The 27,475-nt window shown below is 37.2% G+C and overlaps 1 protein-coding gene across 5 annotated transcripts in view; it reads right to left on the bottom strand.

The window, feature by feature from the left end:
- The window catches only part of LOC149713206 (cytoplasmic dynein 1 intermediate chain 1-like), a 29,635-nt gene that overhangs the window by 1,310 nt on the left and 850 nt on the right, over positions 1–27,475 (bottom strand). The window contains exons 3-13 of one of the 5 annotated variants that reach the window (XM_089847090.1): positions 26,830–26,935; positions 26,089–26,198; positions 17,502–17,555; positions 4,993–5,172; positions 4,123–4,279; positions 3,813–3,912; positions 3,353–3,478; positions 2,077–2,223; positions 1,898–2,011; positions 549–833; positions 18–158 (exon numbers count right to left, since the gene is read on the bottom strand). In XM_089847090.1, the coding sequence (XP_089703216.1) occupies positions 18–158; positions 549–833; positions 1,898–2,011; positions 2,077–2,223; positions 3,353–3,478; positions 3,813–3,912; positions 4,123–4,279; positions 4,993–5,172; positions 17,502–17,555; positions 26,089–26,198; positions 26,830–26,935 (1,520 nt within the window). Of the gene's footprint in view, positions 1–17; positions 159–548; positions 834–1,897; positions 2,012–2,076; positions 2,224–3,352; positions 3,479–3,812; positions 3,913–4,122; positions 4,280–4,992; positions 5,173–9,293; positions 9,348–13,699; positions 13,721–17,501; positions 17,556–26,088; positions 26,199–26,829; positions 26,936–27,475 lie in introns of all 5 variants that reach the window. The other 4 variants (XM_089847094.1, XM_089847101.1, XM_089847096.1 and 1 more) reach the window with 4 other exon arrangements.

Raw genomic sequence — 27,475 nt, 5'->3', positions numbered from 1 at the left:
ACTTAATTTAAACTCACTTCGGTATCACTATTTAAATTCCACAAATCAAGTCGACCCATTCCATCAACGCAAGCAAACAAAGCTGGATGAATAGGTGACCACTGAACATCATACACGTAATCTCCATTGTCTTCAAAAGAATATAATGGCTTGCTCTCCTGAAATGTTCACAATGTTTGTATAAATAGGTGTAACATATCTTATAAACTTATGGCCATAAGAATATAACACAAGATCCTCTGACTAATAAAAGTATCATCGCAACAACTTAAAGAATCGCCGTATCACATGTATTTTCTACTGATAAGGCATATTTAGTGGTCAGCATTTGGATTGGATAATATCTGTTTGTTTTATCTTTATCCATAATTTGAAATTATCCACGGGAAGTCTATGATTAATGCAATGTAATCACGAATAATTATCTGATTATTATCCATGGATAACTGATTAATCAAAATTCTGTGGATTATCTTGTCCAAACGCCGACCACTAGGCATATTTACACAGAAAGCATCCAGAATGAACTAAAATTTTTGTGAACTAACCTTCATGCTCCACAGTTTGACAGTCCAATCAATGGAGGAGGTGAGAAACAGATGGGAGAAATCATGGGACCCTTGGCCACCAGGCGCGCAGTCTAAACCGGTAATAGGTCCCTGATGTCCTTCAAAAGCCTCCATAATCCCAGCTCTGGTTCCATGACGGCAAGCGTTATATATGAAGCCTTCTTCCGATCCAACAATGAAATTGTTGAAATCACCATAAGGGTAAGAGAGGGATGTAACGGCAACTGCCTTTGATTGCTTGTGCTGACTCAGCTCCATAGTGTCCTAAATCCAAAAAAAAAAAAAGGAATAGTTAAGACAATATTTTAGCACAAGTTTCATATAACTTTAGGAAAGCCGATTTCCCTGAGTTCTTCAGGTTTTTTTTCCTACGTATTTCCCTGAGTTTTCCAGATTTTTTTCCCATATGCAGAGTTATAACAACGAGCTTGGTTTTTATATAGTTGAAGCAACGATTATGGAGAAAACTTACTCAAACCTCACAAATTTTACTAAATATTATAAATATCTTTTTCCAGGTTTTCCCTGTTTTCGAGGTTTTTTATGAACCCTGTTAGCAGTACTGGGAAAGTTTAACCCTCTAAGGAAAAGAGACGGCTAGTAAAACGTTTGAAAGAACAGGAATGCGAGAATAATCAGATAGATGGCGCCATTTTGACACAGTCTGAACTGCGCGACATAAACATCCGTCTAAAAATTACTCGCGATCACTAAACAATGCCATCTAGTGGCAACGGCATCAGTTTGTCTTTGACAAATTTTGGTATCAATATTGTCAGTTCTACGTATGCTAACGTCATATCCTTCTATCTCTTAGATCAGTGTCATCCCCCCTACCAGGCGCGTACAGTATCCCCGCTTACAAAAGCGCGCCTAGACGGAGGGATACACCGTCTACTCGCGACACTACTCTATAGGAACATTGAAAATTTTGTGGTTAAAATAGCTCATGCATTAAAAAGCTATTTTAAAATGCCAACTGCAGGCTTTGTTTGCAATGTTACTACAGCCGTATTTTTATGTTTTAGTATGAGGGAGTAATTTTTTAGTTTTGTAACACAAAAAAATTGGTTATATAATGAATACTGTAAATATGGAACTTTTGAATTTAAATGCAGTGGACTTGTTAGAGTAGATTGAGAAGTTACATAAGTAAATATAAGATTTTATAGGGAATTCGATGAAATTATATATGTGTGAATATAGGATAGGTTTACAATATATAGGATTTCAGAGGAAATATAGGTCCCCTAGGCTCTCCTAATCACCCTTCCAAAACAATAATTCACGCACACGGAAATTTCGACACTGTTTGTTTATTGACATACCTGAGGTGAAGACAGCATATCAAGACTCCACGTGCAAAATTTCCCATCAGTAGAAATGCTTACTAAATTGTGAGCATTTTGAGTTCCAACAACTTTTACACAATAGATAGGATGCTAAAACAACATTTTAATCAAATAAACAATCAGTATTATATGAAAAATATTAGAGAAAACATTACAGTGTGGGCCGAAGCGGAGAGGGGACTTCTTTGAACTGGCGTTCTCTTATTACTTCGATTGTCCCAAAGTACAATTTGACCAGAATATGTTCCACCAATAATCAAATTGGGATGAAACTTCGCAAAGCAGCATGACATAACTGGAGACTGTTTGAGGTAAAATATTTCTCATCATAAGTATATCTCCAATTATAAATAAATAAAAATTTCAGGCTAAGATTATTTCTTTTTCAATCGAAAAAACGTGTGAAATAATGAATATTTCAAATAGTAACCACGTATCCTCCATTAACGATATTACAGAAGATACAAGCAATTAAGACAGTGGACCCTAAAGCTTTGTCCACATTGAGTTCGCGCTCGCGTGTTCGCGCCTTCGTCTATTCGCATCTTCGCAACAGATCACGAAAAACATTTGCACTTCTGTTCAGATACACGCAAAAATTTTGCTTATCCCATTCTGAGAGCCAATAAAGTTTGAGCAATCATTGCGCCATCTGCCCTTCTCCATCGACGTTGTCCAAAGAGAAAAACGAAACTAATTGCCCCTGCCTTCCTCTCGTCTGTGATTGGTGCTTTTCTCGCGAAGGCGCGAAATTCTTGGCCTAGTCGCAAGAAATTTGTATCTTCGCGAGGTGAGGACGCAAAGTAGCGAAAACCCAATGTGGACAGTAGCGCGATCTTTCAAACAAGCAAAGCGAAGATGCGAACTCGCAAAATGTGTCAGTCTGGACAGGCCTTTAGGTTACATAATGTCAGAATAATCAGTGTTGTTCCTTTGATTTTTGGGAATTCGTACTTTCCTCAATAGTAAAACGTACTACCTCAATGGGAGGATTTTTGAAAACTTGCCTTTCCCCTCTTAGGGGTGTTAAAATTTCCGTCCCCCTCAACGAAAGGCTTTTGGCGCCATCTAGCGGCGTAATTTTTTTCCCATAGAAGCTAATGTTAAAAAATGGACTTTGAAAATGTACTTTCAAACATCAAATCTTACTTCTCAAACTGAAAACTTTAAAAAGTAGAATTGTACTACTCAGAACAACACTGTGTCAGATGGCCATAAAACCCCCTATTGGACGACTAGTACCACCAGACGGATTCGTCCAATGGTTTACAGCCCTGGGTCATAATCTTCGCAAATTAAGAAGACTGACATGTAGGGTCCAGTAATAAACCTTAATTGCTCATATCTCCCAATTTTAAGTATTCATTACCTTATACAATCTTTCGAATAATAGCTTGCCACTTTCCTTTAACTTAAATAAACAATACTAACTTGACAATGGAAAACATATTCCGGAGTGGTTTTCTTGAATTTCATGTTCCAAACCAAACAAACTCCGTCAGGATCATGAGGTGAATCTTCATTATTGTTGTAAGATGCAACAAGCAGCTCAGGGAACTAAAATTTGAAATTCACCGCGTTAAATTACTATATAACCATCATTTAAAGGTACTGTAATGAGGCATCGGCGGGAGGTAAAAGATTATTCGATATACGTCACAGGCACCACGTGACGCCAAGATACAAAGACTTCATAGAGTGCAACTGGATAACTAGTACTTTTTTTTTCTCACAAGATTGCAGCGCTAGATTTCGAAATAAAACGAACTAAGTTTCTTTGAACCACGACTTTCCCAGCTCAGTCACGTGCCTATGACGCATTTCAAATCATGTTCAGCCACTCACAGATGCCTAATTTACAGTTCCTTTAATATCCTTTTATTTTACAAACCTGAGATGACCAATCGAAACTGGTTACAGTACGGTTTTTCGACCAGTGATCATCAAAGAAATAACGATTTAGTGAAACCTTGATGCCACTCTTGTCCTCACTAAAAATTAAGCAGTTAATTGTAAACTGATAAATTTGAACAACATATGTAGGAGATGGTGGAGAAGCCATTTAAATATTATTTAGAACTAAATTCTCAGATGAATAATACCCCTTGACGTTCAAAATTATATTTGCCATAAAAGAAACGAGATTTTTCTTCACGGAATTCTTAGTTCTACTCCTATATCTGGTTAATTTCTTGACTCACCTGTCTTGCTCCTCACCACCACCAGTGTAGTCAACACAAATGTCAATGTCTTCGTATAGGGCTCTCTCGATAACTCGTGAAGTTCTATCGATGAATGTATGGAATTCTGAACTCATCATAACTTGCATTTTTTCTTCTTCGCTTAGCTCTTTTGCAACTATTTGGAGAAAATTACGAATCAAATATGTTAAATTATTTTCCCTGATAATTCACCCACAGTAAAAAATTTCCTGACTTTCCACGTTATCCCTGACCAGATTTTTTGTAGGAATTTCAACCAGTCTTTAACAATTAGTTTACCAATTTTCAAAATGGGTAATCTTACCCGACGTTTCAAGCCCATTTTTAAAATCCCTGACTTTCTGTGACGTTCACACAATTTTTTCCAAATCTAACATAATTTGACGTGACTTTCAAAAAGACCCGACATTTCACACTCATTTATATAATCCCCTACTTTTCCAGCAGGTTCTTAAAGGTACTCTGGCAATTAACCCCGAAAAGGAAAATCGTCTATTACAACAGGGATAGATTTAATTTTAGAAGCAGGAATGGAGAACGCTCAGTATTTACTTCAGTCCGACTCATAGCCCAGTATAGAGCCCCTCCCTATAACACGTAACGAAAAGTTTAAATTATCTTATTGGCTCACTCAAACTACGTATTGATGACGTTGCTGCATGACGGGGACGGCGAAAAACACGTAATTCCTTTTTACCTCTGACGCTATAACCCGCCTCTTTTTTCATACCCCTCCATCCCGTAGAAGGGGGTCCGGGACTTTGATGCGCGCCCAGACTACTCTGTTCTCCATTCCTACTTCTAAAATTAAATCTATCCCTGATTACAATTAATTCGTCTAACACTTACTTTTCTCTTCTTTTTCCTGGGCAGCGACAGTCCCATTAGGAGCCATGATTTGCGCGGCAGCTGGAAGAACCATTTCCATGTTGGGCAATCCGGGCACCTTATTGGCGGCAGCGGCGTCCAACGATGGCAAAGAGGATCCCTCTCCATCTTCGTCCACTGGCACATCACCATAGGTCAGAACTAATTTACGTGTTGAGGTGAGCAGAGGTGCAAGGCAAGAGAAAAATAATAAACCAATAAAACAAGCGCCAACAAAATGGAAATGGATGGCATGTGATAAGAAAAATTATAAATAATTATAAATACCAGCAAAAGCATTAATTTGTACTGTGAATGTGTATGGTTTAAAAGCATTTGATAGATGAAAGCTTATCACACTCTTAATTAAAAGTTTGTTCATTTCAGCAGAATTTCTGACTGACTTATAATCAACGCCCACCCCACAATCCTTTCAAAGCTTACGCATTAAAGGGCTCCACCGGCGGCTTGCGGGCGCGGTACCTTTGGAAGAGGTTAAAGGAAGTCTGCCGTTTGCACAGACCCCGCAAGCCTCTGGTGGAGCCCTTTAAGGAAGGTTTTTCAAATCCGTCACCATCTTCAAAAATGGCAAACAGAAATGTAAAAAAAACTTTCTAACGGAACAAAGTCGATACATTTAAATAGATTTCTATTATTATTTCGTATCCTTGTTCGGTATATTCTCTAGACGATGTCTTTATGGTAAATTTTTGGGACAAAGTGAAATTTTCAGCGGTTCGAAGTTTTTGAACAGTTCATTTTTACATAACAAATAAAAACAATTTTTTTTAAGATACCAATTTGAAATTTGCGTATTAAGGAGCAGACATAAGCACTTTACACTAACCACTCTGAATATTTCCTAAACATTTTCTCGTGTTATTACAAAGGGTGGAAGTGTTTCTATCAGCGAAAGGCACCACTGCGCAAAAAAACCATGAGTTTCCCATTCAATCCTCTTATGATTATTACAATATGATCCGAGTGGGTATATAGGAACTACACAGTGTAGCGCCTCAAACATGCAGGCTTATCTTCAACACACCAATTCCTGTTACCAAACGTAGGATCCAATCAGAACTCGTTAACGTCGAGGGCGGAGCTAAAACTAGCCTTTGCTAAGCTTAGCGAGACAGTCAACTATACCCCTGGATTATGGGAGCATCTAGTGGCATTTGTTTAAAATAAACCACAGCCAAGACTCGCTTTAATGGGGTATTCTGGAGGGGTCGTGAGTACCCTCCCGATCGCGTTGATGGACGCTAACGCCATTGCATCGGCGCAGTAGAAAAGGGCTTATTGGCCAGCGTTTGGGTATGCAAACGGATGCGCGAGCCGTTATGATCGTGCCTCAAATTAAGCTACGCGAGATGTTGAAACCACTGCTAGCTGGTCAAAAAAAGCTCCAACTGGCATTAGGCCACTAGCAACTTTTGATGAAAATTGTAAAAGTTCACTTCAAATAATTCAATTTCGAAGCATTCACAATACCGTGCGATTTAGCCAGGGATTCGCTATATATATAACTAAGTCTCACCAAAACTGTTAATGGTCGATATTAAAGTTTTGCTCCCTGACTGTGCATCTCGACTTTCACTCGGAATTATATAGCAATAGAAATAACTAAGCAACAAGCTTCACATATTCTACTAGGGTTAAAGCAAACAACGGCTCCAGTTTGCCCCCCCCTAACATGCTGGCTAATCTTCAACACTACAATTATACCAAGCCAAAGGCAAGGAACCAATCAGAATTCGTTCGTTCACGAGTACAGAGCTACAACTAGCCTTTTCTAAGCCATAGCCCACTATCCACTAGCCCTTCGACGAGTGTAAGAGGGAAAGGCGCGGGGGTAAAACTCTGCCTTCCATCTCGCTTTTTAGCGCCTGCGCTGTAGGCATTTTGGATCTGAGAGTGCGCAAACACGGCCCTGGAGTAACCCCCTTGTACCTCCCGATACGAAGGGTTGCCTACCCTCCTTTTCTCGTCGAAAGGGTGTATTAGTGGTATTTCTTTCAACTAAACCACAGCTGAGACTCGCGTTAAGCAATGCAATGGTAATCCAGAAATACCTTGAAAAATTGACTGGGAAATATGAGTACAACAAAGCAACTTTTTTACACCTCTTCAAAAAGAATTTAACAATAATGGAAATTTACAGCGCTCCGATTAGGTTAAACCAATAAGTTAATGGATACTCAACATGGACCTACTGCGTACGAGTGAAATGCAACAGGAATTTTATGAAGGGGTGAAAATTCAAAGATCGCCGATGCCTTATTTACAGATCCATTAAAGGGGCTGGCCGGAGCTGTTGGGGTGAAAGGGGGGGGTCAAACTGTTGGTTTGCATATTGCTTACCCGCTCACCGCGACGGTGGCGCCATTCCTTATGGCCAAAGAGCTGGGTGTTTTCCCCCCTGAACTAAGGACGGACTTCACCCCAACAGCGCCGGTTAGCCCCTTTAACGGAACAACTAACAGCATCACACCCACGTGATTGTGACAGTACGCATATGGTTTGACGAGTGAATAGATAATAAAGTAATCGACATATTTTGAACCACGTGATTCGTCACCAGTGTCCTGCAGCTAGTATAATATCGGTTGCGAACCTGGTACACGCCATTGTCTTGCTTTTCTCAATTGTTCACGTGGGTGTGACATTAGGAACCAAGGCTTTTTATAGTAATTCGTTAGGTCACTGCAGACTATTAGAGTAAGAACAGAATAGTTTCAAGATACCACATGAACGTATTGCGCCCTGACAGAAAATTGTTCTAGCGACATCGCGCTGTTAAAAGGTCAAACATTTACCCTTTACGCAACATTTAGCCGTAAATTTTCAGAATAGGCTCCACTAACATAGAAAAATTACAGACTAGTGCAGTTTACCGGGCACTTTCTTAAATTAAAGATAAAAGATTTTATTTGTACTCATCACTCCCAAAATAGCCAGAAACAACAGACAAACTTTGTAAAAACATTTTAGAAAAATCGAATTTGTTGTCCCAATGTGAAACAGCACAAAGAATTACCCCAACCTAAACTTCACGTGCCTTAATCATTCTTTACATCGAAATGAAGACTGCTTAATTCAAAAAGTTTTGATATTTTTTACTAACCAATAACCTTTCGCCGACAAACAAATTTCATTGTTTCTGATCATTTTGAGGGTGCCGAACACAATTATAAGTGCTCGGTTAGCTACACTTTGATAAAGTACTTGGAAACGACAGCATGATCAATTGTTTCGACGTTTTTGCGGTATCTTGAACATGTTGTGTTACATTAAACGAACAAACGACAATCAAGCAGTAAAATTCCGAGAGATACGCAATATATTGACCACAATTTGATTTACTTCTATAGAAAATTTGAATCGAAATAGAATAGAATAACGAAAAGAATTTTAGACGATGCTGTGCTCGAGAAAGAAAGAAAGAGTTGTACATTCAAGTCAAACGATTAACTACTACGACAAACTTCGTTTCTGATGAATTACTTAGGTTCAAAATCACATACGAATCAAAAATACATAGCTATACATCTCAAGGTAAATAAGAGTATTTAAGGTACTTTCGTGTAGAACCAAATCTTTGGTTCAAACACGTGGTAATTGTACATTCACAAACTAATCAGGATCAACACCAAGGATAAAAACTAGGCTCTGGATTGGTAACTTAAGCGAATCTAATTTATTGAGCTACAAAAAATGCAATTTTCTTTATCCTGATTGCGAATGACGTATGCCTGAATATATCACGCGAAAAAGAAGTATAGAGCTATTTCAGTGGGGGAAAAATTTCGTCTGCTACGAAAATTGGGCTTGCCTTTGAGTGTAGAGGGCGGCCATTTTGTGAGGGTTTCTCTATGGGCAAATAGCATTGGTGACGTAGCCATTACCCCCTCTGAAATAGCTCTATAGATGTCATTTTCCCCATGACATCTTTGCGCGTTAAGCCTTGGAGACTGTACGGGATTAGATAATGCGCTGCACCACACTTGATGCATTAACGTCACCCGAACAGAACAATTGACCCATTTAGGTCCAACGACGATATAAACTCATCGAATCTTTAGATACCCTTCAAACGCCACTTAACAAATACAAACCTAAACGAAAATATCTTTCATGGTGTCTTAAGCTATTGAATAAACCGAGTGTTAACGTTTCTTCTACGGTTTGACTTATGTACCGTGGAAAATAGATATAGTAATAGCGGTTAGGGCTAAACAAAAGATTTGAGAAGCGAAAAAGATTGTGGATAGCTGACTACCTACCTTGAAATTCATCATCCCATTCTATAGTGTTAGGAAAAACAAAGTGACCATCGTCTTTTCAGTCCAAGAGAAAACATGAGAAATGCAAGTTCAAAAGCAAAGGCAAAATATGGGTATTTTATGGTTTTTATAACCTATAATAGCACACGTAGGTACAGCAAACTAAATTTATACGTCGTAAAACCAATGTGGTTAATTGCCAGGACAAGGGATCGTATTGGCATAAATTGCTGGTCAAAATGGTCACGTCGTCTTTTTCCCAAATATTTCAAATTATCCTTGTCGATCACTTAAGAAAGACAGTTCCTTTTATTCGATATAGACTTTATAAAAGAACATCAAAATCATTAAGAAAACATAATTTAACACTAAGTTTGGTGAAAAAAATCACGATAAGCATGAATCTATACAAGTTATATCAGAAGTAAGATGAGACTAGAAGTACTGAGGTAACCAAATTCTTCACTTGGCGAAAGTGAATATTCTTGATAACACACCAACTGTTGGCCCTCTGGTAGCGGTTTCTGAATTTTCCCTCCAAAACGTGAGACGCTCGCGGCGGTAGACGGCTGAACTAGATTCAAGCACCCGCGTCCGTGTTCCGCGGCTTTAGGTTGAGGGGAGGGGGGGGATAGGAAATGTTTTTGGAACTCGACCAATTTTTTTCTCAGTAGTGTAGGCGCGATGGAAGCGGCATAAAATCCTCTAATTTCTTCACTAGTGCCAGGATCTACTACCAATGCTAGAGCTCTTCACTTCTAGCCCCTTATTTTACTTCTGGTTATATCGATTCATGCGATAAGTAATTTTTAAAAAACCATTGCTACTTTTACGATGCCTTCAAGCTCAAAAATTTCAATACCTGGGACTTCATTCATTCCATTTTCTTCCCTTATCATTTAGTTTTTACTATCTTTGAATGACAGTTTTTCCTTATAAAATCAGGATTAAAGGCTCAAGTGTGTCAACTTTTTAAACCTTCAAAATTACACAAAATTAACGTATGTTTGATGTTCTTTTTTTTTTAGGCTAAATCTATTAAAATCATGGTTGTCTGGAGATTTCATTCTCCTTTTAAAACACCTTTTAACTTTTTTTAACTTCCTGTAATTTTAACTAATTTAATTCAAATATCATCTATATTTAGAGAACTTCATCGTTGTGACTGAAAAATGTACTAACAAAAAATAGTACTGAAGATTGATATTCTTGGTAAAACTAGAAATAACCAAAGGGTCTCAGAAGTGCAAGTTTTTGTCGCTGGACCTCAGACCAGCAATGTTTAACCATTATAAAATTGAGCATCACAGACCATATGGTAGCTTATCGATGCAATACCATTTTTATAGCTTACTTCAAGTGTTATTTCCGTAGAGGTTTCTACCATCACTTGTTTATAATTTGTAAAATGCCCCTCACTAGCCAACTCACGGCATCTAGAGTTCTAGTTCTCAAGGAATGGTTTTTTTAGTTAGGAAGGTAAGCTAACCGAAACTATTTGTATAACACTGTATCAGAAGTTTATAAGAAATAATCCATAAGTATCTTCCATAAGTTTGTGACGTAGGTGAAACGTCATAGATTCTCGTAAAGCGACGCCTGGTGAGGCGCTGTCAAAGGCTTAGTACAGACTAAATAGGGAGATGGACTGCAAAACCGAGTGTAGTCAATTCTCGTGTCGTTCTCGAACTAGCTCGAGCTGTAAGTCTCTAGCATTACGAAGTATAGGAAGTGTCATACTTATGGAACATATCTTATAAACTTATGGTATGACAATACCTATACTTCGTAATGCTAGAGACTTACTGAAAGCTTGTTCTAGAACGACGGAAGCGAGAACTGACTATACTAGGCGTTGCAGTCCATCGTCATAAGCCTTTGACCGCCCCTCAAGGGGGGTGGCTTTACGAGAATCTATGACCTACGTCACTTCATGACAAGCTCTCAGTAACTTATGAAACATATCTTAGGAACTTATGCTATATGTGAACAGGGCCGTTGCCGAGTCAGAGCAAGGCCAACAGATATAAACTCCAAGGGTTAATATGGTACATAGTTTCCTGGAACAAATTTTGACCGTTTTTCAGAGGAACAAAGAAATATTAAATCTCAATATCCTGTTCAAGCACATCAAATAATCGGACCACTTTGACCATTGTAGGTAAATATGCCTTCAACTGTACACAAGTAAGAATATTAGGCGTGTAATTAGGGTACCAAAAATATAGTTTGCTGTACTAATTAAAAAGGTATGAATATCATTTAGATACAAACAAAACAGTAGTTAAAGGGCACCAATTAAATTAATTGGCAGACAAATTAACACTTATAAGATTATTTAAGAGGTAGGTAGTTTCGACGACTAGTAAAATAGCTGACATTCGGATTGAGAACCTAAGTTATTCGATCATTATGAGAGATACACCATAATATAAATTTTATAATTTACTATAATAAATACAAACGCACTAAGAGCTAGTACAATTTCTAATTATTCTTTCTAATGTACTGCAGGATTGCTATTAGTTATTATAGCTAATTGTAACTAACTCGTTATAATTTACTAAAAGCGAAAGCAAGGGTGAAATGAGAGCCATATGAATTTTGAAACTTCTACCTACCTTCATCCCAGTGAATCACTTAAGAAAGCAGCATTAACAAGAAATATACTGTTACCAATCAATTCTTAATTAACACACCCTAAATATAAACTAAACACCATAAACCACATCGCTACTAATAAAAATTCGCAAGCACAAAATGCGCTTCAACATTCATAAAACTATATTTAATCTTATACGTAACTATAATATATAAGAAGTTAAGAACATCGAAACGTCACATTGGCTTCTGATGTCATGAACTAAACCGCCTTAGTTATCCGATTCTAGCGCCATCTTGAGGTTAAAAGGTCACCTTGGAACATTTATTAAATAATGGGCAATCCCTTAAATAGGCTCCTCCCACATGTTAACGCCTCTGTTATAGGTAACGCCTTAAAATACGTTTCTAGCGCCATCTCTCAGCTACAAAGTCAAAGCTTCACCTTAATTTAAAAATGGAGGTAGCCAGTAGAAGGCGCCAGTTACGTTTTCCAAAAACAGGCTCGCGCTCCCTAATATTACAGAAAGTATAACTTCATGGCGCCAGAATTACCTTAGTTCAATGTTCTTATAGTATCCTCAATACGTTCTTGGTATTCTAAGGAACATTTTTGAAAGCTACAATTCATCGTAAAACAACTAAAAATATTCCGCATATTTCCTCGCAAATATAAAACTTAAAACCACAGTAAATTAAAGTTGAAAATTTAAGCTTGTTCAAAAGTGCTTAATATCATCGATTCACATATTTTAGGCTATTAAGCTAAGAGCAATGTTTATGATATACAGTTTTGCGCGTCTAATCAAATCTAAATTGAGAAATGCAAATGCAAGGAACCATGTGTTTGATAGAACATTATGCAGGGATTACATTAATGCAATGGTGTCTGATTTTTTCCAACTACCATGTGAAATTCTTTTTTCGTCAAAATCAGCTTACCAAATTACATTTACACGGTTTGCACTTTGAACTATATGGTCACCAAGAACGAAAAATATAATATTCGGTGACAGTAATACGATAATACTCGAGGGGTCGGTCATTCATGAAATCCCGTACGCTACCCGCGAAATCCAATTTAAGAAATCCGAAATCAATGCTGATTTCGAAATCAAATAAAAAATCCGAAATCAGCAACGAAATCACAAAATCAGTAAAGAAATCATAAAATCAGTAAAAAAAAATCACAAAATCAGTAAAGAAAAAAAAAATCAGTAAAAAAAAAATCACAAAATCAACAAAGAAATCACGTAATCCAAAATCCGACGAAATCATGGGGAAAAATCTCAAAATCCGAGGAAATCACGCGAAAAACCTCAAAATCCAACGAAATCAAGGGAAATATCGCAAAATCCGTCGAAATCACGGGAAATATCGCAAAATCCGTCGAAATCACGGTAAAAATAGCAAAATCCGATGAAATCCATTGGATTTTATCGAATTCTGAAATCAAACAAAATCCGACGAAATCAAACGAAATCCGAAGAAATCAAATTGGATTTCGAAATCCCGTACACTTTCTCCTAAACGTCCGACCCCTCGATAATACTAAAGTAGAGCGACCAAAGAATCAAGAGGGAATTGTCTTAAACATCATACTGGGCACAGTGACTCAATTTATTGTCAATGTTAGTCGAAAAATTTCACAGTATAAATTTCTTAACGCTCTGATACGAGCCCGTATTTCAGTTAACATTTGAAATGAATAGTAAGTTAAAACTTAATAATTTGTCTCATAGATGGCGTTAGATATCAGACACCATTACTTATTATTGTAGAACGTCTTCTATTTATTAACTTACCATAATAATCCAGAGGGTGAGCTTTTATTTACAGAAGGCGAGCGGAGCACAAAAGAAATAATGACAATGAGATCAAAGTTATTTCAAAAACGAAAATTCAAGTCTATACGTGTTAAGTGTCTTCGGAGCATTTATAAAGAAAAAAATAGATTCAAATTCCATGTTTCAAAATACTTTATCTTCACGTAAGTGGAAAGTTTTAATTACTTTAATTCATTATACCGACTTAATTATCATTCGGCAAATCAGTTTTTATCTGTTTAGATACGAGCATTACAGCTGAGCTAACATGCAGTCAACGCGATTATCCTGGGAGAACAAATCTTCCCGCGCCACCTACCATCGTACAATAAAGTAAAAAAAAACCTTATAACGAGATAATTTTTAAAAAAAATAAACGGTATATTTGTCAACAGGGTTCATACAACTTTTGGAAAACAAATTTCCCTGAGATTTCCATTTTCCATGTTTTTCCCAATATACTTCCCTGAATTTTCCAGGAATTTCCCGTGTATGGAGTATCCTATGGAGCAAATATTAACGAAGGAGGGGGGGGCAAACAGGACTATAACATACTCAAAGGACATCCCCGTATCTCTAATATAACCAGAGTTATTGGCCTCCAAAGTTTAGTGTAATGTTAATCCTATGGAGGGTATGTTTATGAACATTTTGCTTAATTACTCGGCCTCTGTTTCACGCAAATTTCCCTGAATTTTACTAAAAATTCGATAATTTCCTTGAATTTTCCCTGAGGTTTTCGTCTACTATTTATTTCCCTGATTTTTCCAGGTTTTCCAGGTTTGTATGAACCCTGTGTAATGACCTCTAGAAAGCCGTCCTTTAAAGACAGTAGAAGAAATTAAAATTTGTGGTAAAAACCGCTCGTATGTGCCCGCTTGTAGGAGAAACAGATGAAGCAGAAATCTTATCTATAACCTAATTCAACCATGCTTCATCAGCAATGAGATCCGCGTTCTCAGAGTTTCAGTGGGGTCGTACGATTTAGCCGCCCTCAGTATATTCAAAATATAAGCTAATTCTCACACAAAAAACAAATGAGAAAACATGTTCAATAAATTCCGAAACACGTCAGCATTTGCCACGCCCCCTACCGAATCGCGAAGAATTCTGGGAGGCGTTCACATCCGCATACGTACGTAACTAGTGCCATCTGGTAAACAAGCTCAGGGAACAAAACTCCCATTACATATATAAGAGGATTGCTTTAAAATAATTATTAACATTGAAAACAGGGTTCATACAACTTTTGGAAAACAAATTTCCCTGAGATTTCCAGGTTTTCCCCCCATATACTTCCCTGAGATTTCCAGGTTTTTCCCCTATATGGAGTATCCTATGGAGCAAAGGTAACGAAGTAGTGGGGGGGGGGAAATAGGACTATTACATACTCAAAGGACATCCCCGTATCTCTAGTAGAACCACAGTTATGAGCCTCCAAAGTTTAGTGTAATGTTAATCCTATGGAGGGTATGGTTACGAACATTTTGCTTAATTACTCGGCCCTGTTTGACGCAAATTTCCCTGATTTCCCTGAATTTTAGTAAAAATTATAAATTTCCCTGAGTTTTCCCTGAGGTTTTTGTCAACTATTTATTTCCCTGATTATTCCAGGTTTTCCCTGTTTTCCAGGTTTGTATGAACCCTGGAAAAGTAAATTGAAACATGATAATTTTTCTATGGGAACATCATGCACGTTATGGCTTAGTTCAAGAAACTAATTTGAAGATTGGAAGCTATAGCTTGAGCCGAAAAATCTAAATCATCTAACGTGATCGTATTTTTTTGAAGCATATTCTAAACAGAGCAGTTATAAATGAAATGTGATGTTTTAATAGAGTCCCTTAATCTTTGGCATGATTTTATCAATATGACGTCGTTAAAAATCTCAGTCTCAACATTGGTCATTGACCTTTGAACTGTAATGTACTTCGCGCGTTTCTGGTACTATTTACAGATAAATAGTATGTAAATGCATGCGCGCGGTTACAATCGAAGTATTTGAAGATACATCTCAAGAAGTTATATCGTTCTACATCAAAATATGACAGTTAAAACACGACTAACAATTAGTTTATCACATAACCAGTCCTTATAAACGTTTTAAACTAGTTTGAAAATATTCTTTACTTGAATATCCATGTTTAATCATATTTTTTGAATAATTTCACTAACATAATCACTATAATTAATACAAAATCTATTCTGAACCATTATCACATTCACGACGTGGGTACGTTATTCAAGTTACGTCTGTAAAATCTAACGTCCCTAAGGTATAAGCGGACATGTAAAAGAAAAATTTCCAAGCTTAATCTGAAGCGTTTCACTTGTTAGCCCCATTATTCAAAGCCTACATACGTCAGAATGCAATGGAAATTAAAGCAAATGTTGGCTCCTGTGGCGCCCCTAATATACTCGTTATCTACACACAAATATTCCCCAAGCCAAAAGCAGGAACCCATCCAATCGGAACTTGTACATGAGGGCGGAGCTAAAACCTAGCCTTTACTAAGCTTAGGGGCCAGATAACTCCACCCCCGACTATGGGGGCATCTAGAGGCATTTGCTTCTAAAAACTAAACCACAGCCGAGACGTCGCGTAAAGCCCAAAGCACGTAAAGTGCACGAGTAAATGAGCCAGCTAGTAGTTAAGCAAGGGCTTACATTAGCTTGAATAAAAGCATTAAAAAATTGGGTAAGCGAGAAAAATATCCATTCTGCAATTTTCGTTGATAACTAAAGGCTCTTTCAGACGATCCAACTTTTTGACTCAGCTTGATGGGTCAACTCGAGTTGAATAAACTAGTTGGATCGTGTCAAAAGACGCTGGATGAGTTGAGTCAGCAAAAAAGTTGGCTAGGAAAAGTTGGATCATTGATCCAATTTTTGCTGACTCAACTTTTTAATTTCATTTCTTCAGCCAATCAAAATGAATTACAAAAAAAAAGCCTTTTTTGCCGGTTATTTCGTAAGTGCCAAGGTAGGTGGCGCTTAAAAAGTTCCATTTAAGTCGTGTGAATAGGAAGGATTTATTTCACTTTTCCCTTCAAAAGTTGGACAAGTTTAAACAACTTTTTGACCCATCGAGCTGAGTCAAAAAGTTGGATCGTCTGAAAGAGCCTTTAGACACATAAGTTTTCAATTTATTTTGTATTCCCTTATAAATTATTGTTCTTAATGTCTTAAACTGAAAACGAGAGGGATGGGAAACAGTTTACAATTTTTAGTCCATAATGAAATGGTCAGATAACCATTTTCTAATCGATTTAAGGTCTTTTGAGACGATACAAATTTTAGACTCATTTAGATGAGTCAACTTGAGTTGAGTAAACTAGTTGGGTCGTGTGAACAGAAGTTGGACAAGTTGAATCAGCAAATTAAAAAAATGATCAAAAAATGTATCGTCTAAAAAGGCCTTTAGATTGATCAAACAAGGTATCGTAAAACATTAACAAAATCTAAGTAACTTTCCATTAATTACACATAAATTTTCAAAGTTGGCGTACGTGTTAAATCTAATCTAACACAATGTTTTACATGTATTTCTACGTATTGGGAACCTAGGCTACAACCAAATTAAAAAATAGAATGTTTCTTTGACCATTTCATTATCCGTTTAAACAAACAGCAGACGACACTGGCCAACAACAGTCGTCAAAAATAAAACCTTATTAGAAATTTTCTAGCCAGTAAATAACAACATGTTAGACATGATTAAAGTAATCGATAGAGCAATTAAGAGAGAGAGGCAATAGAAAAAGGGTGCTGTGACACAAACCTTTTCTGGTCCTCCAGACATGTCCATTGTCCTTCGGAGAGGAAGCCAAAGAACCTTTTAGAAGGGCAGGTTGGGGTTTATTATAAGCAATCATTTTAAATGTATATTAATCTAAGTCAAAGCTAGAAAAGGAAATATTTTAAATATATTTCCAATATACGATGACGCAAGCGGCTTTCGTTAAAGAAAAAATTAAAGGGACTGTAAAGTGGGCATTGGCGGGTGGGTAAAATTTATTCGAATTACGTCAGAGGCACGTGACCGAGGAGAGTCGTGGGTGGTTCAAAGAAGATTAGTTTTCATTTCGAAAACTACCACTTCATGGAATTGGCGCTGTAATCTCGCCAAAAAACAAGGACTAAATAGATGTCCAGATCCACTCCATGAGGAGTCTTTGTATCTGGGCATCACGTGATGTCTGTGACGTATTTCAAATCATTTTTACCCACCCGCCGATGCCTTCTTTGCAGTTCCTTTAAATGACTGTAAAACTATTTCTAATCGACTCTTGACTAACGAAATAGCATCAAAATCATTACGAACACCTAATTTTATATAAATTATAATTGAAGTTTCAAAAGTTGACATTCTAAACACTTTCAACCAATTAGCGATCGCGACATAAAGTGCCATTTGGTTTTCAGGAACAGCACCTGCTGCAATCAAGAAGCGATATCTAGTTTATTAGGGAGAAGGTATAAAGATGCCTAAGTATTCGCGCACCATAGTCCCAGTCCCCCTTTCAAAATACAAGGGGGGGACGTAAAAGGAGGCCGGGCTATTTCGCCTCTCCTCAGACGGAAAATACTTAATTTTCGTCACTCGCGTCGTCGCGCTGACGTGAGTTTTCAAGAACCAATGAGAAGCTGGTTGTAATTTGGAGGCGGGGATTAACTCCGGACCTACGTTTGGACTGGAGATAAAGCTGGAAATCTGGCGAATTTATACCTTCTCTCTGAGATACTAGATATAACTTCTTGCTGCAATTGGTTAAAGTTCCTAATATGAAAATGATTGTTAGATTAGCGTGCCAACTTTTGAAGCTTGGAAAGTTTACATAAAATTCGAGGATAACATTATAAGTTTTCACGTTTCTTTATTAGTCAAAATAAATCGATTAAAAATTGTCTGGCTGGCCATTTCATTCTCACTTTAACACCACCATAAGACACCAAACAAATGAGCAAGAAACTGAAAAATTCCCAAAATATCCCAGAAATTATCAGAGGAAGCATTCCATGCGCGTCAATATCTAACCCAAGCGTAAATATAATTGAACAACATTGCGTGCGTGTACTTGAAAATGATACGAAAAATCACTATGTTACCTTTTCGGTAATGGTAATAATTTGTCTATAATCACGTTCAAACACAATTATATTAAGGTAAAGATAGTTCATTAAATTTGATGATAATTATAATTTAACCTATTTTTAATACGCGAAAATGTACAATAACGTTTAGCATTGTAGAGAAAAAATATGAATAAACTATGGAAACAAACGGATGACTCTTGTCGGGCGTAACCAATGACGTATGGCTAAGGTATAGAGCTATCTCAGAAGCCTTAGTGTGACGTCACCCATGTTATTTGCCCATAAAACCAAAGCGGTACCAAACATGGCCGCCCATTGCCAAGGGTAAGCCCATGACGTTTTACCTAGGCAGTCACTGACGTCACAACTGAGAAAGTTCTATTGGCCAGCTAGTCCTGAATGGTTTAAAGCAAAACGCGGATCACGTGGTTCGCCTACAAGTTGACTTTCCTTACGAAATCCATTTTTGGCTTGGCGAAGGTCAGTGGGCGGGATTTATAAATGCAAATGCCTCCTTCCTGCCTTCGCCAAGCTAAAACTGGAGTTGGTAAGGAGAGTCAACTTGTAGTGGAACCACGTGACCCGCGCTTTTTTCAATCAGCACAAATAATATAGAACAGTTCAGAACCATTTATAGCGAATAAGAATAACTAACTAAAGATCCACGCTAGGTGCTCGACTGCACTCGTCAGCTGGGGGAGGCACCTAGGTTTACATATTTTTTAAACAGAGCCTGAATTTTACTGGCTAGAAAACAAATGTAATTTAAAGCAAAGCGCGGGTCCAGTGGATCCCCTATAAGTTGACTTTGGCGAAGGCTAGTGGGCGTGATTTATAAGTGTACTTATAAATCCCGCCCACTAATGTCTCCTGCCTTCGCCAAGCCAAAACTGGAGTTAGTAAGGAAAGTCAACTTGTAGGGAATCCATTGGACCCGCGCTTTGCTTTAAATATCTACTACTGCACGTGGCATTTGATGAGTGAGGAATACCGCCTCACTTAGCTTTGAGACGACACTAAAGACTTCATACTTAGTTCTGCCTTGGCCAAACTGCTTTTTGTACCCGCACACCACGTGCACTTATGTTTTTTACGTCAACAACTGCCCAAATCCCAGTTCCTTAAACCCACTTTCAAAAAAGACGATAGAAATAACAAAACTTAAGGAAGAAAGTTGAGTGCTGGCGACGTGTGATTTACGTCACCTCTAATTAACCCACCGAAATAACTAATTACTGCAACTATAGGTTAAAAACAAACGCAAGTACGCAGACTAATTAAAATATATCTACAGTCAAGCTTTGCACTACAAGACAAGAACTAAAAGTAATGCCTAATGCCTGAAAAGTCAAATTCATTATTTTCGTTGGCGAGGAACAAAACAAAAAATGTGGTATTAAACTAGAGTCATGATTGGTCGGTGTCGGTCAACCAACGAAACTAGAGAGAAAGAGATAAAGACTTGACGTCGTTTAAATATACCACGTAGACAATTCATGTAATGCCATTGGCTAAGTAAAAAGCAGAGGGGCCGAACCACCATATTAGGATAGTACCCTCGCTCCAAGCCAATAGAGAGCTTTCAGTTGGAGGAGGAGCTGAGTCTCGTGACATAATTTACGCTGCCATATTGGTGGGTTTAAAGCAGGAATAAATCTGAGACCACCCAATATGGCTACCAGAACAGCTGCGGTAAGACTTGGGAGGGTGTGACGTACTACTATCCCATCTGAAAGCTCCCTATGAGATAGAATATATGTATTAAACCTAGAGTCACAACGTGCACATGGACCTCGAGATCGACGATACACTTTTGGTGGTCGAGCATGAATCTTTATCAAATACGGGTGGCGCCACCTATTAATCACTTGAAGAACTTTTTTTATTACCGTCTGCTGCTATAATCCGCGTAACAAGCTGTCAACATAGTTTTTTAAACGTATTAAATAAAATACGCCAGTTAAATAATAAAAACTCTAGTCCTTTTTAATCTAATAAATAGATGAAATAAAAATCATATCAATGTTTCTGATGGCAAATAGGCAATAAGTAAAAGTTGTAACTAGTTCCGTTAGAGGCTTACAGATGGCGCTGTTATGTTTTGATAACCTTGCTTGATAAAAACAATGTGTTACGCGGTAAGCCGATTTGAATTGTGACTCTAGGTTTAATACATATATTCTATCTCATTGCAAGCGACAGTGTGAGTCGACTAGCCTCCCACGTGTTTCGAACGAGAGCTCCATCTGGTGTCGCCTCTTGGCGCTAGGGATTCAACTCTCCCAATATGGCGGCCTCTCCCCTGTGCATTGGTTTCTCGGCAAGTATTGCCTCAACTTATGTTACTTCAAATTTTTCTTTCAACTGATATAAAAGTAACCAAATTTGGATGTTCATTCATTCTCCCGAGAATTTCAACGGAGTGTTTATAAAAAATCGTGCATTTGCGCAAAAACGCTTGCAATTTCATTCAAAAATCTAGAATGAAATAAACGACCTCGATACAACTATCAAACTTGATAAAATAATGCCAAGAACAGGGAATTGTGCCTTAATATAATAATCAAAACATGATCATGCTAACCGTGGATGGGACTGTGTCGTGTTCACACAGAACATCCTTCCGAATCATAATACATTACTACCAAGTGCGAGCAAATTGTCCCCCTCAAGTTTTTCATAAATATCCTTAATTAAACAGTGCATTTTTCAGCTCAAGCTCAATTACGTTAAATTTTTAAACTAAGCCAGTTTTAAATGCGAAAATAATCGATCAAACAAATTAAAAATAAATAAATGAATAAATAAATAAAGAATAAAAAGAAATTGTAGCTCTTGTACATTGTCAATTAAATAAGCCAACCCTTTTAAGGAATACACAAACTAAGCTAAAAAAAAGGTCCATACACAACAATTAATTTTATTGGTTCAAACACTTATTAGTAACACCTAACACTTGTTCTGTTTTGAACTTAATTTTTAAATATGAACTTTTTAAAAATGTAAAATACATTAAAAAATTGTTACATCCTCATTATGCTCCATATTTATACTTTTGGTCTTTCTAAAGATTAATCCATTTCAGAAAATTAATTCTCACCGCGCCATCTATGGGAGGACCGGACTACTATTTAAAATTTCCCCGAATTTGGAACTCGAGAAACAACAGGGTTCATACAACTTTTGGAAAACAAATTTCCCTGAGATTTCCAAGTTTTCCCCATATACTTCCCTGAATTTTCCAGGTTTTTCCCCTATATGGAGTATCCTATGGAGCAAATGTTAACGAAGGAGGGGGGGGGGGCAAATAGGACTATTACATAATCCAAGGGCATCCCCATATCTCAGGTAGAACCAGAGTTACGAGCCTCCAAAGTATAGTGTAATGTTAATCCAATGGAGGGTATGTTTATGAACATTTTGCTTAATTACTCGGCCCCTGCTTGACGTAAAATTCCCTGATTTCCCTGAATTTTACTAAATATTCAAAATTTCCCTAAATTTTACTAAAAATTTAAAATTTCCCTGAATTTTCCCTGAGGTTTTTGTAAACCATTTATTTCCCTGATTTTTCCAGGTTTTCCCGGTTTTCCAGGTTTGTATGAACCCTGAACAAGTAGTCGGCCAGCAAGGCAGCAAGTCAAAACCGTTATATTTTAAATAAAATAAATTGCTCGCCGAGCCATCTATGAATGGTTCTGAATACTACTTATTCTGAACTAATTTACAAACTTAACTCTTAAAGGAAAAGTTCAGGTAACGTAACATTATACCTTAAATGAACGGCCTTTTTCTAAATATAAAAGGAAAAAACATTAAAAAAATACATGAGCTCTTTTTACAAAGCATTTAATTAGTCTTAAAAACGAGGACTACTGCGCCATCCGCCATCGGTTTAGTGGCGTCTGCTAGCCAGAACCTCTTACCTCTCTCAGCCTGTGATAATTAAACCAATCTCGTAGGGGTAAGAGATTCGATTTAGCAGACGCCACTAGAGCAATGGCGGTCGGCGCAGAACTCCTCGATTTTAAGACTAAAGCAAGTAGTCCATTAAGCCTTGTAAAACCGTATCGTTAACGTAACGTCACATATCCAAATACGAACAGAACGCCATCTGATAACGTTTCTTAAACTCTGCTTTCGGACTTAAGCAAGTAGTCCACTTAGCCTTGCGAAACTGTATCGTTACCGTTTAAAGTTCGTAAATCATCCGAAAGAGGCCGCCCATTACCTAAGTCCGAAAGCGTCGTTTAAGAAACGTTATCAGATGGCGTTCTGTTCGTATTTGGATACGCGACGTTACGTTAACGATACGGTTTCACAAGGCTAAGTGGACTACTTGCTTAAGGTAATGGGCGCCCTCTTTCGGATAATTTACGAACTTAAAACGGTAACGATACCGGTTTCGCAAATACTAATTATTTTGTAGTAAGATATAACTTATTTTTTTAATATTTTTGCTTTTATATTTAGAAAAAGGCCGTTATTTTAAGGTGTAATGTTATGTTACCTGAACTTTTCCTTCAAATCGCAAAACGTAGAAAAACAATTGAAAACACGGATCATTAAGATGTCGCCTACTGTTGACACTTTCAACCAATAAAATTTAAAGTTGCGTATGGACTTAAGAAATTTCAACACTTGTTCTTACCTTCACTTAAAATTCTTTGCAAACTTATAAACAACACAATAATTCAAGGAACTACAGTGGTGCCAGACAAATATTATACTACTTCTTCAGAAGCCAGAAGCTAATAACCTTTCCATAGGATTTAGTATTTTATATTAATTATTACCGCAGTTAACAATGCATTTCGAAAATATAACTCAAAAAAATATATTCAACGTTTGAACATAATGACTTTGGTTCAGTTTGCTTTACTAATTGAGGGTATTTTCAAAAGTATACATTATTATAACAAAAGGCCTCAGTTTCCCACTGTTATACGTGGTTGCCAACTTATTAACGTAGCAGACGATTCAAGTCGACCTCTCGCCCAATCACAGGTGGTTTAAGCTACGTCGTTTTAAACAATAGATTTTTTGGCCTTAGGTGGTCTATGCTTATTATACTATTCTTGTTTGGTTACCTCATTGAAACCATGGATAAAGAATGCGCGTGAGGAAATTTGTTTTCACTCTACAGGATAGGCCACTCCCTATCTCGGGCGACAGCTTATTCCGTATATACTCTGTTACAACATCGGTTGTCAGCTCGCGCAAAGCTAGGTTTCTATGTACCGTAGCTTTATACGTGCTGTCAAGAGACGAAAAACTTCAGGATCTTCAGGATTTAAAACATCCGCCAGTTTTTTAGCTCGAGTGCATGCACGGACCTCTAGGCCTTAATTTCAAATACGTGTGAAATTGCCTACAGCACGTATTTAAAACTAAAGCCTAGAGGTCCGTGCACTCGAGCTAAAAAACTCGCTGATATTTTAAATCCTGAAGATCCTGAAGTTTTTTGTCTCTTGACAGCACGTACAAAGCTACGTTCCATAGAGAAACAGCTTTGAGCGTGCTGACAACCGAAGCGATAACAGAGTATATACAGAATAAGCTGTCGCCCGAGATAGGGAGTTGCCTATCCGGTAGAGTGAAAACTAATTTCCTCACGCGCATTCTTTATCAATGGTACTATTTTCTATAAACCTTTCTCCACTTCTCTAAAAAACACTCAAATGTTAGAAAAATCTAGACCAATCACTGGCCAATTTTTAATATTATTAATTTGTCATTTTCCCGCATTTTAGGAAGCCTAACTTGAATAAAAATTTTTAATAGAAATAACATTTAAATTAAAAGGTTTTTTCTATTGTATATTCAGCATAGTTTTTCGCCCATTACAAAACAAAAGGCCTAAACAAATCAAAGGGAATGGTTATTAGCTTCTGATATCACGCTGTAGATGGCGCGACCTTAGAGCCATCTTGAATTATATTCTGGTAACAATGTAATACTTCAAACAACCCATTACAAATTCTTATTTCTACTTAACTAGGTTCATTAGTGTATTTTCCAGAATTACTTTCAAAAGACCAAACTATAAACATTAAATCCTTTAATAGGCAGTGTAGCTCCTCCCTCACCGCCAAAATGGGTTTGAAATTACATAGTAGCCCTTGATATTTCATCTCAAGAGTTCTACATTGTCTAAGAGGGTCTGGACGAAATTTTTATACTGAAAATCCCTGACGTTTCCAGCTTATCCCTGACCAGAGTCCACTTCATAATTACACCTGGCCCATATTGAGCATTGCCCGAAGCATGCTTTTATATAGGAAACGAAATCCCTGACTTTTTAGGAAAGAAACCTTAAATCCCTGACTTATTCCCCCATTTTCCAAATCCCAGACTTATCCAGGTTCTGTACAAACCCTGTCTAAAGTCATTTTCACTAACCAATTTCTCACCTTTTATTTGTCTAAAAGTCAGAATGTTATGTTTAAAAATGACTATTACAGTGAACTAATAAATCAGGGTTCATACAAAATTTCCAAAGTCAATTTCCCTGATATTTCCAGGTGTATTTATACATTGGACGAGTGGTATAATTTCAAAAGGGTTACCAGACTATGCCTACATCAGCATATGTTTACCACTCTTTGCTAGGTTATAACAGACGAATGATGCTTTAGAGGGACCAACATACGAAATTCCACACGCCAAAGAAATATATTTCTCTCCACTGACACAAATAATATCTATTTTCTTGTTAGATTATGGGTCCCTTGAAGTGTGTTTGTTTCACTTTATGTAATTTCCCTGAATTTTCGAAGTAGTTTTATTTTCCCTGATATTTCCCTGATCTTTTTCCTCTAAACCAATTTCCCTGAATTTTCGAAGTAATTTAAATTTTCCCTGATATTTCCCTGATCTTTTTCCTCTAAACCAATTTCCCTGAATTTTCGAAGTAATTTAAATTTTCCCTGATATTTCCCTGATCTTTTTCCTCTAAACCAATTTCCAGGTTAGTATGAACCCTGTTAATATATTAGATCACATCTGACCAATCTACGAAATTCCCTGATTTACCTGACAATTTTAAATTTCACTCCTGATTTGTTCCTGTTAGAAACATATTTAAGGAGTTTTTTATAAACGCTCTGTGATCAAAGCACTTGCAGAATTGCTCAAATTTATGGTTTGGTCTATTTGACAAGTAATATAGAAATATCACATAAACCGACTGTTATCTTTGAAACAGTTGACGTAAATGTACAATCGTGGCACAAGGATGTTTGCCTGTCAAAGGGAATGAACACATTTACCTTCTCTGTCGGCATTAGCTCCCGTTGTTTGAGTTTGTTTATTGTAAGTCACATTTTCCTTTGGTGGAATATTGGTTTGGTGAACATTCACAACGCTCAACTTCACTTTCCTAAAAAAAATTAATTATATTAAATTAAATTAAATTAATTGTAATTAAAGGGAGGGTGAAGTAAAAAATCAAGTGACTTTTTATCGATTCTTCTACTAATTATAAGACCAGTCTGCACAGTCAAACATTCAGGAAATACCAGTTCCGAATGATTTTAAAATTCAAATTAGGTTCCGATTTAAAGGATAATTTTAAAGAAGCCCCTCCGACCAATAGCGTAACGCCCTGCCTTTTTGTTAACAAAATTATCGTGGCACGCTCCATGTCTCGCGCCACGATTATCACATCGCGCTCAAATTTTATCAAATCTCGTGATAAATTTCATTCAACATGGAACGTGCCACGAGAATTTTGTTAATAAAAAGGCAGGACGTTACGCGATTGGCCGGAGGGGCTTCTTTAAAATTATCCTTAAAATCTGAACCTAATTTGAATTTTAAAATCATTCGGAACTGGTATTTGCTGAATGTTTGACTATGCAGACTGGTCTTATAATTAGTAGAAAAATCGATAAAAAATCACTTTATTTTCTACTTCACCCTCCCTTTAAAGGGGAAAGCCATTTCTAGCATTAAAATATTTTAGGCAAAACATTTTTAGTTAAAAAAATAGGCTTAACTTAACTACTTACTTCAAAGCTTTAGACAAGGCTGCTGCATTGGCAATTAAACTGGTATCAGGCGATAAACTTGTATCCGGTGGAGGAGTGCTATTCGACTGATTTAAACTAGGAGGACCTTAAAACGTGAATCAAATTGCAAACACGTTAATTAATTTTATTTTGTTTTCAAGCATAAGTGGAAGATTGTGTGATGTATTTTTGTATTGCCTAGAATCAGGGTTCATACAACTTTTGGGAAACAAATTTCCCTGAGATTTCCATGATTTTCCCCATATACTTCCCTGAGATTTCCAGGTTTTTGGAGCAAATGTTAACGAAGGAGGGTGGGAGGGGGGGACAAATATGACTATAACATAATCAAAGGACATCCTTGTATCTCTAGTAGAACCAGAGTTATGAGCCTCCAAAGTATAGTGTAATGTTAATCCTATGGAGGGTGTGTTTGTTTACGTTTTGCTTAATTACTCCGCCCCCGTTTGTCGTAGCCGTACGTTTTTAGTATGGTTAGATGGGGGATAAAGAGGACTATAACATACTCAAAGGACATCCCCGTATCTCTAGTATAACCAGAGTTATGAGCCTCCAAGGTTGGGTATAATGTTAATCCTATGGAGGGAATATTCGCTAACATTTTGCTTAATTACTAGGCCCCTGT

This window comes from Phalangium opilio, unplaced genomic scaffold (assembly GCF_054372755.1).
Source record: "Phalangium opilio isolate 3A_F unplaced genomic scaffold, DU_Popi_V2 ptg000009l_1, whole genome shotgun sequence".
Classification (NCBI taxonomy): domain Eukaryota; kingdom Metazoa; phylum Arthropoda; class Arachnida; order Opiliones; family Phalangiidae; genus Phalangium; species Phalangium opilio.
The sequence above is the reverse complement of the archived record's forward strand: the minus strand, read 5'-3'. Positions and strand labels throughout refer to the sequence as shown.